The 20,325-nt window shown below is 38.0% G+C and overlaps 1 protein-coding gene across 1 annotated transcript in view; it reads left to right on the plus strand.

Annotated features, from left to right (window-relative positions):
* The window catches only part of CNTN5 (contactin 5), an 807,282-nt gene that overhangs the window by 234,642 nt on the left and 552,315 nt on the right, over positions 1–20,325 (plus strand). Inside the window, exon 2 of the mRNA XM_063671374.1 lies at positions 19,338–19,559. Within this exon, the coding sequence (XP_063527444.1) occupies positions 19,338–19,559 (222 nt within the window). The remainder of the gene's footprint in view (positions 1–19,337; positions 19,560–20,325) is intronic.

A 20,325-nucleotide genomic window follows, 5' to 3' on the forward strand; every position in this document is an offset into this window, starting at 1 on the left:
GATATTTAGGAATAGTGCAACTTGTCTTTTAAAAAATTAGATTTTTAAACCATTTTGCTCTTCAAAATTACTTTCTGAGCTCTAACATTATACTGAACATGTAAATTCTTTCAATTCTATTAGTTCACCTAAAGCCATGAGTCTACAATAAGGTATGATTTTTGAGATAGAAAAAAAAAAACTCAGTAAAGTATGATATTATAACATTTAATTTTATTTTTATAATCTTATAACTACCTTCAAATATGATTCTTACATCTTTGCAAAGTAAAATTCTTTACATCAGCCCCTTAATCATTAGCTAATATGGCAGAAACTCTTAATAGGGAAGGAATAGAATATTTTAAAAATATAATAAAAATAAATGTATATACTAAATGTGTTTGAGTCTATGTTTATAAATAGAAGTACATCTTACAGAATATGGTAAAATGATTTATAAATTTTATTTTTAAATAACTATTTTATACATATACACATATAAAATATATACACATATATATATTATACATATATATGAGAAAAACCACCAACATTACATTTTTATAAAATATTCAGTGCTTCATAATGGAACATATAACAGAATTAGAAAAATAGCAAGTTCAAAGGCTGAAAACAAAACATGGCCTCATCTATTTGAGAAACCATAGGTAACTCTATATTGAGGAATTAAAGTCTGAGAGAAAGAAAACAGGAAATGGAGTATAGAAATTTCGACAAATAAAGAGAGTCTTGTCTCTCAGAAGAAAATTGTGTTTTGCTTTAAAGGTTTGAAAGAATAAGTGCAGTATTTTGGTCAGGCCTGTAACGTGATCAGAAACATTACTTTCATGGAATTGTGGAGTATAGACTGGAAGGATCTGGGCAAAAATTAGGAAAACAGAGTTAACTAGAGCAGTGCTTATGGGTATAGAGAAGGTAGAACTTGGAACTTCTGGAGGTTGGGTTAAATTTACCAATACCTGTGGAACAGCCGGATGTTTCACCTAGGCAATTACATAAAAAAGCCTGAAGGTCAGAGAAGAGATCTGAGCTATTTTTACAGAAAACCAAAACAATCAACCCATGTCTGTAAACCTTTGTTTATATAGAGAAAAAAAAATTAGAAATACTGTTTGTCATCATGAAGGCAAACTAACTTGTTAATTGAACTATTTTCAGCTAGTTGTTCTGGCAGCTGTAGACACAGCCTTGCAATCACTACTCATTAGGGTATTGGAACTATAGCTCTCCAGCCTCCAGGGGAAGTAGAGTGCTTTCATAAACCATGGTAACCAAAGAATGAAGACTTTCAATATGATATAATTAAACATTACAGGAAAGAATGAATTAGGGTTCTTTGTGACATTTGGCTAAACATGCTAGCAAGCAAAAATACACAAATGAAGGTCACATTTGCAATTATTATAAAAGTGTCTACATTTTAATTAGGTAGCTGATAAATGTCATTGAGCCTTAGCCACTGACCAACTGTCATTTTTTAAAAGGAGAAGAAAAATGTCACCTAAAAAGCCAGAATTTTTTGCATTGTCATGAAATTAAAAGTTGTAACCACAATAAAGTGTGTTCAGCACTAAGCTGTTAAATGTGCTTAGGGACAATCTCAAAATTTAGTAAAGAAATATTTGGATAGCATGTGAGGTGTCACTAGTAATACAAATTTTCAAGCATTGTTTTTTTAAGCATTGTGTCTTTATTGTAAAACCACATAGAGCCACATTAGCCTTGAACGTCTCTTCTCAGAGAGTACAAGTGAACTTTTTTTTTCTTTGCCTGAAGATTTGACTTAAATTCATTCCTCATTAATTTGGATTAAATATTCACTGACTTTCTCCCTCCAATGACAAACTAATCTTCTTAACCTCATACAGTATTGTACCTGACCTAAGAATAAAACAAATTGGTATCTCATCTCTTAGATATTCTTTAATTTTGGAATTTTAAATAGGATTTACTTGAAAATTATTTGTCCTTATCTCGTAAAAAAATAAATGAAATGTGTCAGCTAATATGAATCCCCCACTAAATTTACTTATAAAAGTGCCATGGAGGAAAGTAAATATATACATACTGTGTATGTGAGTGAGTGTGTGTGTGTATTGTCTTTAGAGTTAATCTGACTGATATTTCTGAATCCAATTTTTTTAACTTCTAATAAGAAAATTCAAAAGACAAAATAGGTCCGGCACAGTGGCTCACGGCTGTAATCCCAGCACCCTGGGAGGCTGAGGTGGGTGGATCATGAGGTCAGGAGTTCAAGACCAGCTTGGCCAACATGGTGAAACCCTGTCTCGGCTAAAAATACAAAAATTAGTCAGGTGTGGTGGCACGCACCTGTAATCCCAGCTACTTGGGAGGCTGAGGCAGGAGAATCCCTTGAACCTGGGAGGCAGAGGCGGCAGTGAGCCAAGATTGCGCTACTGCATTCCAGCCTGGGCGACAGAGCAAGCCTCTTCCCCCAAGTCCGCAAAAAAAAAAAAAAAAAAAAAGATAGATTAGATACATAAATACATAAATGAATCAATCATAAGGAAAATGATCAATTAGTTCTGCGAGATAACAATGTAAACCTTTTCTTCAGAGTATCCTGTTATCAAATTGAAAGCAAAACACTACAGTAAATGAAATCCTTAATCATCAGTGTATAAAATGCTTTTAAGAATCAAGGAAAACAAATCAGAACTCAATAGGATAAAAGAAAATATTTGATATTTAATGATGAAATGTGTATACATGGAAAAATATGTGTCTAATAAAGTGCAAATCTAATGATGAAATATGATTTCCACTATAATATTTGTAGAAAGTAAAAAAAAGATAATAGATGTTAGCCATCATCTAATAAAATGGTATGCAAAATAACATAAACGTTAAAGAAAATATTGCTCTTTTATGATGCTAACAGAAGTCTAAATATTAAGTCAAAAATTCTAGAAAACAGTTTTAGCAATAGCTATTTTCACTTCAGAAATTATGTTTCTGTGATATTCCTAGGAAATTACAGTAATAGTCACAAAGATTTATGTACAGGGATATTCCTGTTTGGTTATATATTGACAGATAAATTCATCTATAGGGATATGGTTGAAGAAGTTTTAACAAAACACATAATTGAAATATATAATTAATTAAATGCTTCTGAAGGACATTTGTAACAGAATTAAATAATTATATGTGTGTGTGTGTGTGTGTGTGTGTGTGTGTGTGTGTGTGTGTGTGTGTGTGTGTTTAAGATGGAGCCTCACTCTGTTGCCCAGGCAGGAGTGCAGTGACCTGATCTTGGTTCACTGCCACCACCACCTCCCAGTTGAAGTGATTCTCCTGTCTCAGCCTCCTAAATAGCTGATATTACAGGCATGCACTACCATGCCGAGACACAATATAATATTAAATAAACATAAGAAAATTACGCGTATAAACTGATTCCAGTTTTCTTTAAACAAAACAAAAAGTTTGCCTGTGTCTCTGTTGGCATATCTCTCCATAAATCAAATGAAGATAAATCCAAGTTTGTTTTTGCAGAGTATTCTATTTCTGGATATCAAGATCAGAGATGATTTTGTTCTGTAGTGAGCATATATTTGCTTGTAATGAGAATATTTAAAACTAGAATTCAGAGGACTCTTCAGGTACTGCCGTTTTAGATCTGAACCCTGTAACTTATTCCCTAAGGGAAAGAATTAGGAGTAGGGACCTTCTGTGACCCTGAAGGCAACACCAAAAGAAATAAATGGTAGCTGATTCTCATACCGATTTGGAAGGGTATTATATTGCTTTGAATTGAATTCATTTGTAAAACTTTTGACTTGAGAAATAGTAGAGTTTTTGATGCATACATAACTTAGCCGAGAAACAGCAGTTCCACAGCTGGAAGTTGCTTTCTGACATTAAGGTTTTGTTGAATATTGTGCAAATATTATGGATGAGGCAAATGTGTGGACACTGATGGTGACAGTGACGTGTTAAATCAGGCTGCAATATTTTAGCCCACTTGATGTCTTTCTTTAAATTTAAGTAACTGGACTAAATGTGCTGTCAGTTGAGGCTAGAAAAATCACAACCACAGCAGACGAGTGAATTTAAATGGACTTTTACAGGTATTTAATCTGTTAAGTGAAAACTCACCTAACTTAGTTAAAAATGTCATTGGGAAATTTTCTTTTGATATCTCTTCTTTGAAGAAATTGCTGTTAGTTGCACAGTTTCCCATTTACTCCTGTATGTGCCTCAGTAACCTGTAATTCCTAGGGTCAAAACTGTAGGTCTGCTTTTGAAGAAAAATTGCCTTCGAAAAAAATCATTTGGGGACTTCAATAACTAACTCACCTTCAGGGATTCCTATGCAACTTTTTCATGTGCTAGATAGCAAAATAAAAACCTTAAACATATTTCCAATATCCGTATTCCCATTTGTGAGAAATGACCAAAGCTCAATTCAAATTTCACCTCTACTGCCAAGCACTTTTTCTTGGTATCAGCTGCTGCTTACTAGATGCTCCAACATGATTTAGCTTTAACAGTAATCCTATTATGCACCTATTCCTCCCTCCCTTTTAAGATTGTGCCTTGTGACTTGAGCATCACAATGAGCCTGTGATCACTGGAAAGACAGTGACAGACAGCTAAACATGATAAGCGTAGGATTTTCGTTAATGGTAAAAAATAAAGAAGTTTATTTGCTCAGAGCAGCTACACAAGCAGGAGCCAGTGTACCCACACAAGTAGGAAGAAGCAACTTCCTTTGTCCCTACCATCTTGCTTACAGAGACACACATCTGCCCAAGATAGTACCCGTGTGGAGTGAGGACTCCCCCAGGCCTGAGAAAAATTTTTATTTCCTCTTTGGGGGAGAATGATGTCAGACCTTCTTAATGCTATATGCTTCTATTAAGTGTAAAAATAAATTCACTTATAGCCCCAATTTGAAAACAACTAAGCCTTTTCGCTAAAACCAATTGAGACTGTAGTTTTATCTGAGTTGCTCTGTTGCTAAGTTTTGTTGAAATTCCATGATTATAAAGTGATCTCCTTGAGGTTTATTTTTTTTTCTCTTAGTTTATAAGAACTCTTTGAAGGCAAAGATTGTATGTTTTATTACACTTTTTAAAAATTTCCATAGTTACCTTTTAATGTGGGATACATAATAATCATTTCACATGTTAAATAAATTTTAAATCCTATATTGCATTATTTGTGTCTATGTCCAAAAATGTCATAATTATTTTTGGCCATCTAGGATTCCATTATATAATTAGCCATCTTGAATTCCATTCGTAAATCAAGAATTGAATGAGTACAGCCCCCTTTTATAGACTCTATGTTCTACACTCCACCATAGGAAACACTGAACACGATACTGAACATAATGGAACACACGTTTATTTTTAATATAACTGCATATATAAAAGCACAATTTGCCCACAGAATTGTTTCTAAAATTGGGAGGAAATACATTTTGTGTAATTATTTTCTAATTGCTAAGCAATGTTAGCTTTTTTTGATTTATTATCAAATACTCTCTGATCTATCTTAAACACACAGAGAATAGGAAAGTAAAAGCTAATATAATCATTACAGTTAAAACTTTACTGAAATCTTTAATTATCCAAAACAAGAGGGAATTATTTAATCACTAAATTAATATGGTTATATTTCTCAACTAGCTCCTGCCCATGCTAATTTCCTCAGTGATTCATATTCATATTCGTATTGTGAGGGAAATATTAATTTAAAGCAATCATATATTATACTCTTGGTGATTTAAAGAGATAGCATCATAACACTATAGGTTTTTAAAAACTTTTAACAACCATGAAAAAAGTACAAAACAAGAAAACTGTTAGAATCTCCTTTTTGGCAATAAAATCTATAATACCCAGTTTAATGTGTAACAATGTTCATGCTCTATCTGTGAATACAACTAAGCATTTACTATTTAGAGAAGAAGATAAAGTTACCCAAGTCTTACATAATTATGGCTACAAATATTTACAGCATACCTGAGAAACAGTTGTAGAAATAATTTCAAATCATGCTTCTTTTCTCTTGTAAATATGTCTGTTTTTTCAGTCTTATGCAAGGAACACCAGGAATGCAGTGCTGTTAAATTTTTTTCTTGTATCTTAGAACTATCAAAGTTTAAATGCCTGACTCTAGTGCTTTAAAAATTGTGAATTTCATCCTCTGCATATGCTTTTTGCTCTTGAAGCTACAACACTGTAAACTTTACACGTAATACATTTCGTGGAGAAAGTGCTGAGTTGAGACATAGAGTACATCTGATTCGGGCTATTTCAAACTCTCATATGCCATAGATGCAGACAACCAAATTGAAATGATGCACATTATTTATAAATTATTAACCATTTCTAAATATGCTCCACACGACTGGCTTTGCTGAGGTGTTTCATCCATCCTTGCAAGCTTCATAAAACAGTAGCAGGCCAAAATTGCACAGTTAACATGAATTCTCATCAAAGAGAGGACAGCCTTAGCGATTACTTTGAAAAAGGTCAGGTATCAAATTTCTTTACGCTGATTTTGATGCCAAATGGAGTCACACTCTAGGCTTGGATATTGTATGTCTTCTGTTTTTCTCTGTATACTCTGTCATGAATACATAGTGCCACTCTTTGCTGTCTGACATATAAGTCGATGATGGAATATTAATATTCTCAAGAATATTATGCTCTCAAGAGCATCACACATCGTTTGGTACTGTAATTTATTTATATTTTTATACAAGAGCTTAAATAGACATTTAAAATCAAACTTCAAAAGTAGGGAATACATGATTTATATGAATATCTGTCATTTCAAGACTTGTGGGTGTTGCTTACCCTTCTGTACCAGTAAAACTTAACAGCATTGTGTCGGGAGTCGATAGAAAAGTTTCAGATACAGAGTCCAATAGTGATAACACAGTTTGATCAATCAATATTTTAGGAGCAGTAAAGTTTCTTGTAAACATACCTCTCATATTTAGGGACAGAAATAGAATTCTGAAGTTTTATTGGTGTCAAAATTCAGGAATATTTCAATGTAGCAAGTGATTAAATACTTTAAAATATATTTTATTATATTGACATTTTATTTTATCTTCTTCATAAATATTGCCATAAAGAATTTTAGTTCTACATATTCTAATCCACTATTTTATTAATATTTTATTTATAATATTTATAATATTTTAATATAACTATTATATTTATAATAATATTTTAATATAACTATTATATTTATAATATTAATATTTTGTTAATATTATTTACATTGAAGGGCAATGTTATGATCTCTAAAATGACCTTTTAGGTAATGGAAAAGAATGCCATTAGTTCCACGGACTGCAAGTGGTGTCAATGTCATTCTGACTTAAGGGAATACAATTTTATTAAGTAATACAAGTTCAGTTGTCCCAGGGTCATTATATTAGGAAATATTTAATGAAGGTATTAATATTTACTCCTACCCAACCTCCAGCTGGAATTTCATGGTGTGAGAGCACCAGATTAATTGAGTTTTATCACAAAATCTCTGGGCCACTTTAGAAATAACTTTAATGCATGCTCCCTAAGGTCTAACCTACAAAAAGTGAGAAAATAGAAAAAGAAATGATTAACATGTAACTAGATTCAGCTGACATCTTCAGCATAGTTATTTATTAAAAGACTGAAATTGTGGCAATAATCAATAGCTTACCAACCAAAAAGAGTCCAGGACCAGATGGATTCACAGCCGAATTCTACCAGAGGTACAAGGAGGAACTGATACCATTCCTTCTGAAACTATTCCAATCAATAGAAAAAGAGGGAATCCTCCCTAACTCATTTTATGAGGCCAGCATCATCCTGATACCAAAGCCGGGCAGAGACACAACCAAAAAAGAGAATTTTAGACCAATATCCTTGATGAACATTGATGCAAAAATCCTCAGTAAAATACTGGCAAACCGAATCCAGCAACACATCAAAAAGCTTATCCACCATGATCAAGTGGGCTTCATCCCTGGGATGCAAGGCTGGTTCAATATACGCAAATCAATAAATGTAATCCAGCATATAAACAGAACCAAAGACAAAAACCACATGATTATCTCAATAGATGCAGAAAAGGCCTTTGACAAAATTCAACAACCCTTCATGCTAAAAACCCTCAATAAATTAGGTATTGATGGGACATATCTCAAAATAATAAGAGCTATCTATGACAAACCCACAGCCAATATCATACTGAATGGGCAAAAACTGGAAGCATTCCCTTTGAAAACTGGCACAAGACAGGGATGCCCTCTCTCACCACTCCTATTCAACATAGTGTTGGAAGTTCTGGCCAGGGCAATTAGGCAGGAGAAGGAAATAAAGGGTATTCAATTAGGACAAGAGGAAGCCAAATTGTCCCTGTTTGCAGATGACATGATTGTATATCTAGAAAACCCCATTGTCTCAGCCCAAAATCTCCTTAAGCTGATAAGCAACTTCAGCAAAGTCTCAGGATACAAAATCAATGTACAAAAATCACAAGCATTCTTATACATCAATAACAGAGAGCCAAATCATGAGTGAACTCCCATTCACAATTGCTTCAAAGGGAATAAAATACCTAGGAATCCAACTTACAAGGGACGTGAAGGACCTCTTCAAGGAGAACTACAAACCACTGCTCAAGGAAATAAAAGAGGATATAAGCAAATGGAAGAACATTCCATGCTCATGGGTAGGAAGAATCAATATCGTGAAAATGGCCATACTGCCCAAGGTAATTTACAGATTCAATGCCATCCCCATCAAGCTACCAATGTCTCTCCTCACAGAATTGGAAAAAACTACTTTAAAGTTCATATGGAACCAAAAAAGAGCCTGCATCGCCAAGTCAATCCTAAGCCAAAAGAACAAAGCTGGAGGCATCACACTACGTGACTTCAAACTATACTGCAAGGCTACAGTAACCAAAACAGCATGGTACTGGTACCAAAACAGAGATCTAGATCAATGGAACAGAACAGAGCCCTCAGAAATAAGGCCACATATCTATAACTATCTGATCTTTGACAAACCTGACAAAAACAAGCAATGGGGAAAGGATTCCCTATTTAATAAATGGTGCTGGGAAAACTGGCTAGCCATATGGAGAAAGCTGAAACTGGATCCCTTCCTTACACCTTATACAAAAATTAATTAAAGATTGATCAAAGACTTAAATGTTAGACCTAAAACCATAAAAACCCTAGAAGAAAACCTAGGCATTACCATTCAGGACATAGGCATGGGCAAGGACTTCATGTCTAAAACACCAAAAGCAATGGCAACAAAAGCCAAAATTGACAAATGGGATCTAATTAAACTAAAGAGCTTCTGCACAGCAAAAGAAACTACCATCAGAGTGAACAGGCAACCTACAAAATGGGAGAAAATTTTTGCAACCTACTCATCTGACAAAGGACTAATATCCAGAATCTACAATGAACTCCAACAAATTTACAAGAAAACAAACAACCCCATCAAAAAGTGGGCAAGGATATGAACGGACACTTCTCAAAAGAAGACATTTATGCAGCCAAAAAACACAGGAAAAAATGCTCACCATCACTGGCCATCAGAGAAATGCAAATCAAAACCACAATGAGATACCATCTCACACCAGTTAGAAAGGCAATCATTAAAAAGTCAGGCAACAACAGGTGCTGGAGAGGATGTGGAGATATAAGAACACTTTTACACTGTTGTTGGGACTGTAAACTAGTTCAACCATTGTGGAAGTCAGTGTGGCGATTCCTCCGGGATCCAGAACTAGAAATACCATTTGACCCAGCCATCCCATTGCTGGGTATATACCCAAAGGACTATAAATCATGCTGCTGTAAAGACACATGCACACGTATGTTTATTGCAGCACTGTTCACAATAGCAAAGACTTGGAACCAACCCAAATGTCCAACAATGATAGACTGGATTAAGAAAATGTGGCACATATACACCATGGAATACTATGCAGCCATAAAAAATGATGAGTTCATGTCCTTTGTAGGGACATGGATGAAATTGGAAGTCATCATTCTCAGTAAACTATTGCAAGAACAAAAAACCCAAAACCGCATATTCTCACTCATAGATGGGAATTGAACAATGAGAACACATGGACACAGGAAAGGGAACATCACACTCTGGGGACTGTTGTGGGGTGGGGGGAGGGGGGAGGGATAGCATTGGGAGATATACCTAATGCTAGATGACGAGTTAGTGGGTGCAGCGCACCAGCATGGCACATGTATACGTATGTAACTAACGTGCACATTGCACACATGTACCCTAAAACCTCTAAAGTATAATAATAATAAATAAATTAATTAATTAATTAAAAAAAATAAGACTGAGCAACTGATGAAAATTTTACTCTGAAAAGAAAAGGGTATGGGTTTGAGGAGAGTGGGTAAGATGCTAATTATCCATCCTGTATGATGGGAGACTAAATGGACCAGGAAAGTGAAGTAGTGTTTCCTGGAAACTCAAAAGGCCTACTGGAAGTCAATTATCACACATTGAGTTCTTCCTTCCAAACCCTGAAGAGGAATATGGAGAAAAGATGGGTACATGTTGCTTTAGCCAATAGAATCACAAGAGTATATACTTGTGGAGTTTTCTATAGATACATAGAGTCTATTCATATCCAAATCTTTTCTTTTAGAATTTGTTTTTGGGAATACACCTGTTAGGAAAATAAAAAATGTAATCATTTCCTTTCTGCTCTTCACTTTTTCACTTCCTCAGGGTAAAATGAATATGACAATTCGGTATTCATGTTCTCATTTTGTGACCCAATCAAAGCTGGAAAGGGTAAACTCAATATTCAGTTATACCCACAAGAGTGGTACAGGATAATAACTAAACTCTAGATAATAATAACACAAAGTAATACAGAAAATGTATTGAGTTCTTACTATAAGACAGGCATAGTTTTAACTGTTTTCTATATATTACTTTATTTGATCTTTGCAACAATCTGTGAGGGAATTCCTATTGCTATCCTCAATCTAAAGTCAAGGAAGCTAAATCACAGAGCTATTCCTATCTTGCTCAAAGGCACAGAGATATTACGATGTGGAATCTAGATTTGAATTCATGCCATCCGACTTTGGAACCTCTATTGCAAACAGATTTACTGACAGAGCTAATCTCACACAAAAATTTCATTCACTAAAATGAGTGGCCAAGATGGAGGAGGAGGATATATGCATCGTAGCCAAGAGTGGAGCTTCTATTCCCAGGAACTGAGCCATGATGGCGGTACTGTAAGAATACAACATGTTGGCAAGTTTTCATTCAAAGGCACTCTGCTTTTTTTTTCTCTCCTTTATGTTTATTACATGTATTATAGTTCTTGGTTTTATAAATTTTTAGAATAATTTTGTTTGTTTAACGTTCCTCTACTAATATTTTACCAGTTGGTAAAATCCTCTACCAATACTCCCAGATTGTAAATTCCACAAGTCAGGTATCATTTGTGGTTTATTCATGACCATATCACTTGTTCCTAACCCATCGTAGGCATTCATTAAAGAGTTATTGAAAAAATATCAATGAAGGTTGAATGAGAAAATTTGGAAAAAAGAATGTTAAAGGTTGCTGAAAGAATGCGAGGGATTATGTGTACAAGGAGTCTGGTCCAGACCCCATCAGAGCATCACTCAGCCTTTCTATTTCACTGAGCCTCTGAATTCTGAGCCTAGAATTTGGATCAAACCTACTCTGCTATTTCTTTAAGTGACAGATCTTGGGGTGATGAATAAAAACAGTTTCTGAATCCTGAGTGTGATTTACCAAATGGTCTATCTTAGAAGACACCTTTCCATGACAGAAGTGTGGAAATTGTTAGGATCTGAAGCAAAACCACAAAAAGAGAGTAGAGAGGTTTTTGTTTTGTTTTGTTTTACTAAAAGTAGGAGTTTGAAAGAGCATAGGAAAATATTGGAATATCAAAGACAGAAGTGAGTTCAAGTAACTGAGACTAAAGATGAAATTCCTCTGGGAGGGAGCTGAAGTCTATGAGTAAGATCATTTAAAGGGTACTTTAGATGGAGAAAAATGTTTCCTAGGGTATGCCAACATTGAAGAGACAAAGAAGAACTAGAAAAGGAGATAAAAAGTTTCCAGTGAAGTAGGTATAAAGACATGAGGTTGTGGTATCTTGGAATTACATAAAGACAATATTCAAAGGAAAAAGAAATAACTGTGTCATACACTCCTAATAGGTTTAATGTAGTGAAAAATGGTCCTTAAACTTAGCAATATCCTGGTACTTTTTATCTTTAAAGAGAGACATTGTGGAATGATATAAGCAAGAGATCTTATAAAAGTTCAAGGAAAAAAGGGGGGATAATAATTGAATACTTTTACCATATATAGCACTTTTAAGGAGTCTTGTTGTAATAAAAATTAGGTGAGAGGAATGATAAGGTCATGATAATTTTATTTAAAAGAGAACTTTTTTATAGTTATGAGAACATTCTAACAAACATACACAAAATTGATGCTGAAAGAGAGACAGAAGGACTCATCTGGAGAGATGTCCTTGAACAGTCAAGATGGAATGGAATTCAATATACACAAATACAGGGATTGGCCTTTAAGAGATGTACAGACATCATTCATGTGACTCAGCTCATATTAATGAAACAAGGCTGAGTGCATGTGTGTACAGGCAGATGGGGGGAGCATGTGAGGGACTATCTTTTCTGATTGCCTCTATTTTCTTAATAAAATAGGAAGCACCATCATCAAGAAGGTCAGAAAGGTATGGGTTTGAGGAGAGAGGGTAAGATGCTAATTATCCATCCTGTATTATGGGAGAGTAAGTGGACCAGGAAAATGAAGTAGTGTTTCTTGGAATCTCACAAGGTCCACTGGAAGTCAGTTACCACACATTGAGTTCTTTCAGCATGATACTGTATTCTTCTCTGGCTACAGAGTATGTTGATAGTTGGACTTAAATTAGCAGGGGAAAGCGTTAGCCTGGGGAAAAAAACAGTCCAGGGTGAGGAGCAGTGTGCCTGAAGGTGCATTGAAGGAATTGAGTAAGGTTACGAATTATGAACTTTAACCTAGAAATGGAGGGAGTTGAGGAAATGAGAGCAGGGTGCAAAAGAGTGAAAGAGTGTTAAGATCAGTAGATTGTAGGTCTTGAAGTAGTTGAGATGCCAAACAGAGAGAGATGAAATTATGTATTAGTCTGTTCCCACTCTGCTATAAAGAACTTCCCCAAACTGAGTGATTATAAAGGAGAGATTTAATTGACTCACAGCTCCATGTGGCTGGCGTGGCCTCAGGAAACTTACACTTATGATGGAAGGCAAAGGGGAGGCAGGCACCTTCTTCACAAGGTGGCAGTAGAGAGAATGACTGAAGGTGGATCTTGACAAACACTTATAAAACCATCAGCTCTCATGAGAACTCACTATCACAAGAACAAGGGGGAAACTGCCCCCATGATTCATTTACCTCCCTTTGGTTTCTGCCTTCACACCTGGGGATTGTGAGGATTATGGAGATTATAATTCAAGATGGGATTTGGGTGGGAACACAAAGTCTAACCATATTAAATAATATAAGATGTACAGAAAAACACACTTAAATGTAGGAAGGGGATGCAGCTATATTCCACCCTCAACAGATTTCTGCATTTGTTAAATTAATTTAGTCTCACAAAGTTGAGTGTTAAACAAAGTCCTATCAATGAAACAACATTTCCCACTTATTTATGCTAATATATTTTCAGAGATGACTGAGGAGTGGGGAGACTCTGAGGAGATGTCATGGAAAAGGGCTGGGCAGCTAAGAGGGCACCAAGTTGGAGAGTTAAAAATATCCCTGAGAGAGGAAGAGACCCCACAATACCGTAAATCAGTTGCACTAAGACCATAAGACTGATGAAAGCCACTTTCTAAGGACTGGGCTTATATGTCAAATAGAATGGAAATGATAATGCAGGGGTTTCAGACCATGTCCAGATCTTGAAAAGTCCTCTTCATCCCTTATCTCTGAACTCACTTTTACTGAACTCTGTGTGCAGTGCCCTGTGTAGAGCAGGCAGGAAGCTGTGATACTGCTGTGTGCACACCCTCTGCAGGACCAGCTTCTCCACACCTAATACACTTGAATTGATTTAACAAAAGTGGGTCTCTGTTGAGGGCAAAACATAACTGAATCCCCTTCCTCTGTTGAAATTCAAGTATTGGCATTTCTGTGTATTTCATCTTATTATTCCATCTCTTTTTGTCTAGGATCCCAACTCCTTTAAGACTTAAAATCGACTGATCTTAATATCCTTTCAGTTTCTGCACCTTCCTCCTATTTCCTCAATTCCCTCCCTCTCCAGGTTAGAGTCGGTGCTCCATAACATTGTTCACTTCCTTCAATGAGCCTTCAACTACACTGCCCTTCACCATCAATTATTTTCACAGACTAACCTCTCTAACCCCCAATTTAAATTCAACTATTAATAGACTATAGCTAGAGAACACTGATCTTCAAAACTATTGACTGCTCCCTTGTCTGTATTGAAAGACTTTCACTTCCTTTCACTTTGTGACATTCCACTTTCCTACTTTTTTCTTTCCCTTTCCAGATCGAGTAGCTCTGCTTTTTTTCAAAAAAAATGCTAATGTTGGTCAAAATTCCATTTTCAACACCCTATTTCTTATTTCACATACTTCCTTGGCAAGCTTACCTATTCTCAGTTTCAATAACCATCTATTTGGTTACCATTTCATAATCTCTCTGACGAACCTGCATCTCCCTTACGTTTGCAGAGTCTTAACATCAACATGAATGTTCTGGAGGCACCATAGACTCTCCACGTGTCTAAAACTGAATTCATGAGCCTTTACCTCAAGCTCTTGCCTTTTCCTGCATTTTTATCTATCTTCTAGTGGAGGCAACCTTGCCTGATTTTTCACTTTTCTTTAGTGCCTCCAATCAAATAAACCAATAATCTTATTTACTATTCCCATACGTATTATCTCCCTATTTCTGACCAATCTTTGCCTATATTACAGCTTTAGACTCTTGAGTCATCTTTATTCGGTCTTGTTCAAATATGGCACTACAGCCAGAGTGATCTCTCTAAAACTTACGTTGCTCTCCTTTCAAAGCTGTACCAGTTCAACATGACATGATAGACGTTTCATCATCGGCAGCTTGTTTACTTATTCAGCCTTACATGTCCTCCCACCTCTCTCCTTCATACTCTGCACTCCTATTTTAATCCACCAAGCAGGCCATGGTGCCTTTACTTTCTGGGTTTTTATATATTTTCTTCCCTGTCTAGAGTATCTTTCTTTCCCTACTGAAGACTTGACTGAGCTAATCACTAATGAACTTTCAGGACTCAGTTTAGATAGAATATCCACTGGAAAGCATTTTCTGATGACTTAAAGCTTAATGAGAGTTTTCTCTACCCATGCGGGGAGCCCATAGGTCCTTGAATTTACTTTTATATCACACGATACTAACATTGTATGAATACTGCCTTTTTTTCCCACTAGATCATAGCTCCTTGAGGGCTAGGGCAGGATTATTCACTTTTGTTTCCCTAGCGTTCGGCACCTACTAAGTTGTTATCACATGTTTGTTGAATGAATGCTTGAATGAATGAATGAATCAGTTGCCACATTTCTAGTAACAGCTTTGGGTTCACATTAATTGATGAAAAGGGAATCTTTACTGCAACACATAAAACTGATTACATAACAAAGGAAGACCTGGCGTAGTGCGCTTAGCCAAATTAGCACTTGGCTCATCTCTGTATGGAGTGGCACAAGCCCATTTCTGTACCACTTAGTATTTGGTTAAAACATGTATAAGATTCATAGCCACAATGATGTTCCTGGCTTTTTAAACCTCATTATGGCCTTTCTACTTTCCAAGTTTTTCATTGATTATTCTTATCTGGCTTTAAGAACTATAAACCACATTATCATACTTCACTGTAATTGTTAACACCAGTCTGGGATAGCTGTTTTTTTTTTTTTCCGTTATAAATGAGCAGGGCAGAGAGTTAAAACACAAAGCAATAGATTGCACTGAGAAATGAATAGGTTCAGAAACTACAACTACAAACTACTGTAAAGGAAAACTCATTCACTTGTCATTACCTTATACCTCTAGGTGCCAAAACTTGCATTTAATTCCATGTTTTAAAGGAGATTTTATGTCTACCCATAATCTGTTCACATATAGTTTGCCCAAGGGAGGTTAGGTCTTTTCAGTTAAAATTGATCCACCTTCATCAGACTTGTGGTTGACCAGCAAAGAGTCAAGGACATGAATCTCTTAACACCTCCTGATGGTCTTGGGCTACACATATCATGCTTATTTTAAGTGTGGAAAACATCTAAAAATATACTTTTTAGAGTTTCATAGAAATCATATTTACAACTTCACAGAAAAGAAAATGTTAAACTTAATTTGATGCTTAACACCTAAAGTGTTATTTTCAAATCACAGAAAAATGCTTTTTGCATTCTAAAATACCTGTATAAGACAGCATAATTATTCTAAATAATTTTAATTAATTATGAGAAAGCTTACTTACAATGATACATTTTTTTAATCAAAAATTTAGTTTGCAGTGATTAAGTTTAAAGGCCAGATACTCTGAACAAAACTACCTGATTCTTTATTTTATTTTTTTGATTCAGGGTCTTTGCCCTGTTGCTGGTCTGGAGTACAGTGGCATGATCGCAGCTTACTACAGCCTAAACTTCCCAGGCCCAAGCAATCCTCCCAGCTCAGCTTCCCCAGTAGCTGGAGCTACAGGCATGTGCCACCACATGTGGCTAACTTTTTGTGCTCTTTGTGTAGATGGGGTCTCACTTTATTGCTTTTGCTGGTTTTAAACTCCTAGCTGAAGTCATTCTCCCACCTCGGCTTCCCTGAGTGCTGGGATTAAAGGCATGAGCCGCCGTGCCTGGCCACAAACTGCCAGAGTCTTAGAAGTATTTCCAAGATCAGCAAATTGTCCAGCTTAATTGATACTGGACATATAAAAAAATTTCCAATTTCTTATTTCTCTTTAGAGTTCATCATAATTAGTTTGTATTTTTTTAAAATTTGATCCATATACTAAACTTATGGTTTCTTATGGACATAAAGGAAAGTTAGTTCAATCCATTTCAGGCCGGATGCTCAATCTTTCTAACTAAACACCTTAGGAATTAAAATATGAAATTTATCAATTATCAATAAAAATGAAAATTTCATCATTGTTTCCCCACTTAATAGTATTAATCTGTATACATTAATTAATAAAACCTAGAAAATAAATTTCATTCAATTTTTTTATGTTCCATAGTGAATTTGACTACTTTTCAAGAACATGAGGTATTACTTAGAGCCTATTCAAAACACATGTGCTACATTGAACACACCTCCTACTACATAATAAATTTTAGTAAATGAAGTTCCTATCTATATTTGTAGAATATAAGTGAAATGTTGGTTTCCTCACTGCATCTTAATACTAAGGAAATAACTGATCTATGTGAATGGGTATGGTAATATTAAGGTAAACTTTTAAAAGTTAATTTACAAATTTTCCTGACAGAGTATAAAGCTTGGGCTTTTGACTGTCCTGCCTTCTTTCCTGCTTACCTCTCTCTTGACTGTCTTCCCTTCTTTCCTACTTAGCTCTCTCTCTCTACTTGCTTTCTTCCTTCCCTTCCGCCATCATTTTTCCTTTTCCCTCCCCTCCCCTCCCTCCCCTCCCCTCCTCTCTCCTCCCCTCCCCTCCCTCCCCTCCCCTCCCCTCCCTCCCCTCCCCTCCCCTCCCTCCCCTCCCCTCCTCTCTCCTCCCCTCTCCTCCCCTCTCCTCCCCTCTCCTCCCCTCTCCTCCCCTCCCCTCCCCTCCCCTCTCCTCCCCTCTCCTCCCCTCTCCTCCCCTCCCCTCCCCTCCCTTCCCCTCTCCTCCCCTCCCTTCCCCTCTCCTCCCCTCCCCTCTCCTCCCCTCCCCTCCCCTCTCCTCCCCTCCCCTCCTCTCTCCTCCCCTCCCCTCCTCTCCCCTTTCCCTCCCCTCCCCTCCCCTCCCCTCCCCTCCCCTCCCCTTCCCTCTCCTCCCCTCCCCCTCCTCTCCTCCCCTCCCCCTCCTCTCCTCCCCTCCCCCTCCTCTCCTCCCCTCTCCTCTCCTCCCCTCTCCTCTCCTCCCCTCTCCTCTCCTCCCCTCTCCTCCCCTCCCCTGTCCTCCCCTCCGCTCTCCTCCCCTCCCCTCCCCTCCCCTTTCCTCCCCTCCCCTCCCCTCCCCTCCCCTCCCCTCTCCTCTCCTCCCCTCCCCTCTCCTCCCCTCCCCTCTCCTCCCCTCCCCTCTCCTCCCCTCCCCTCTCCTCCCCTCCCCTCTCCTCCCCTCCTCTCCTCCCCTCCCTCTCCTCTCCTCCCCTCTCCTCCCCTCCCCTCTCCTCCCCTCCCCTGTCCTCTCCTCTCCTCCCCTCTCCTCCCCTCCCCTGTCCTCTCCTCCGCTCCCCTCCCCTCCCCTCCCCTCCCCTCCCCTCTCCTCCCCTCCCCTCCCCTCCCCTCCCCTCCCCTCCCCTCCCCTCCCCTCCCCTCCCCTCCCCTCCCCTCCCCTCCCCCTCCCCCTCCTCCCCTCCCCCTCCTCCCCTCCCCTCTCCTCCCCTCCCCTCTCCTCCCCTCCCCTCCCCTCCCCTCCCCTCCCCTCCCCTCCCCTCCCCTCTCCTCCCCTCCCCTCTCCTCCCCTCCCCTCCCCTCCCCTCCGCTCTCCTCCCCTCCCCTCCCCTCCCCTCCCCTCCCCTCCCCTCCCCCTCCTCTCCTCCCCTCCCCCTCCTCTCCTCCCCTCCCCCTCCTCTCCTCCCCTCCCCCTCCTCTCCTCCCCTCCCCCTCCTCTCCTCCCCTCTCCTCTCCTCCCCTCTCCTCCCCTCTCCTCCCCTCCCCTCTCCTCTCCTCCGCTCTCCTCCCCTCCCCTTTCCTCCCCTCCCCTCCCCTCCCCTCCCCTCTCCTCCCCTCCCCTCCCCTCCCCTCCCCTCTCCTCCCCTCCCCTCTCCTCTCCTCCCCTCCCCTCTCCTCCCCTCTCCTCTCCTCCCCTCTCCTCTCCTCCCCTCCCCTTTTCTCCCCTCCCCTTTTCTCCCCTCCCCTCTTCTCCTTTCCTCAATATTATAGCTAGTAGAATTTTCAGAAAATATTAAAAAATATAAATAACATTTTTTCACACTCTCACTGTAATCTGAATTTGCTTGCAGCTCCAAAGGTTTTCAGTAATGTCTTCAAAAGAAACAATTTTCATAAGAAAAAATAAACTAGTTTCCTCAAAATTCAGATTTTATTGTACTTTTTCTCTTACAGAATATTCAAAAGCTCTTCCTGGTCTCTCCACTTCATATGCTGCTTTGTTAAGAATTAAGAAGAGTTCATCTTCATCTCTCTTTGGTTCCAAAACCATACCACGATACAGCAGCTCTTCATTAGGAACACTGAGTGCTTCTTCACCCAGCTGGCGAGGGGCAGCTCAGAATTATTATTCCCCCATCAATCTTTATCATTCCTCAGATGCCTTCAAACAAGATGGTAAGTGTCAAAGGAAAATGGCTCCAGACAGAATAAAGGAGGCAAAGAAGACTTATTTAATACTGCTGCAGTAGAGCTCAAAGACTATTCCAGTAGGAGAGAGTGATTGAACTCAACTCTGCTAAAAACGAAAGCAGGAGAGTTTTTAAAGCTGGGGTGAGCTAGTAGAAAACTGGAGGATGTTAGGGGAGATACTGGTTAATGTGACTAGGCCATCTGTGTTTATTGACTGGTGCTTATTGAAGTTAGGCTACTACCTTCTCATAGAGACTGGGAGATAGAGACCCTGTTTCTTGATGGTTTCATTTCAAATGGAGAGCTCCCAGGCCTTGAGACAGACGTTACTGGGTTATAAAAATGACAAGAGCCTGTGTTGGTTGTAAGTTAGTCTTCTGTTCTAAACATCTTTAAAGGATTTGTATGCATTATTATTTAATTGCACTCTATACCAATTATAATTTAGGATTAAGAATAAATACTCTCATAGAATGAAAGTAAAAGTAGACATTTTTGGAAGGCCAATTTGACAATGAATATCAGAAACGTAAAACAGGCCTATCCTTCAATCCAGTGGTTTTATTTCTGGAAGTGTATTCTGTGTAAGAAAATAATAGAGCACACAAAGATAAGTATATACTTAGCATTACTTACGAATGGAAAATAAGAAAAAATCTATATATCCAACACTAAGATATCAGTTAAATTAAGGACTGCTCTACAGCTATTGGCTTTATAGTTTGAACAACATTTTCTAGATATTCTCTAC

This window comes from Pongo pygmaeus, chromosome 9, assembly GCF_028885625.2.
Source record: "Pongo pygmaeus isolate AG05252 chromosome 9, NHGRI_mPonPyg2-v2.0_pri, whole genome shotgun sequence".
NCBI lineage: Eukaryota > Metazoa > Chordata > Mammalia > Primates > Hominidae > Pongo > Pongo pygmaeus.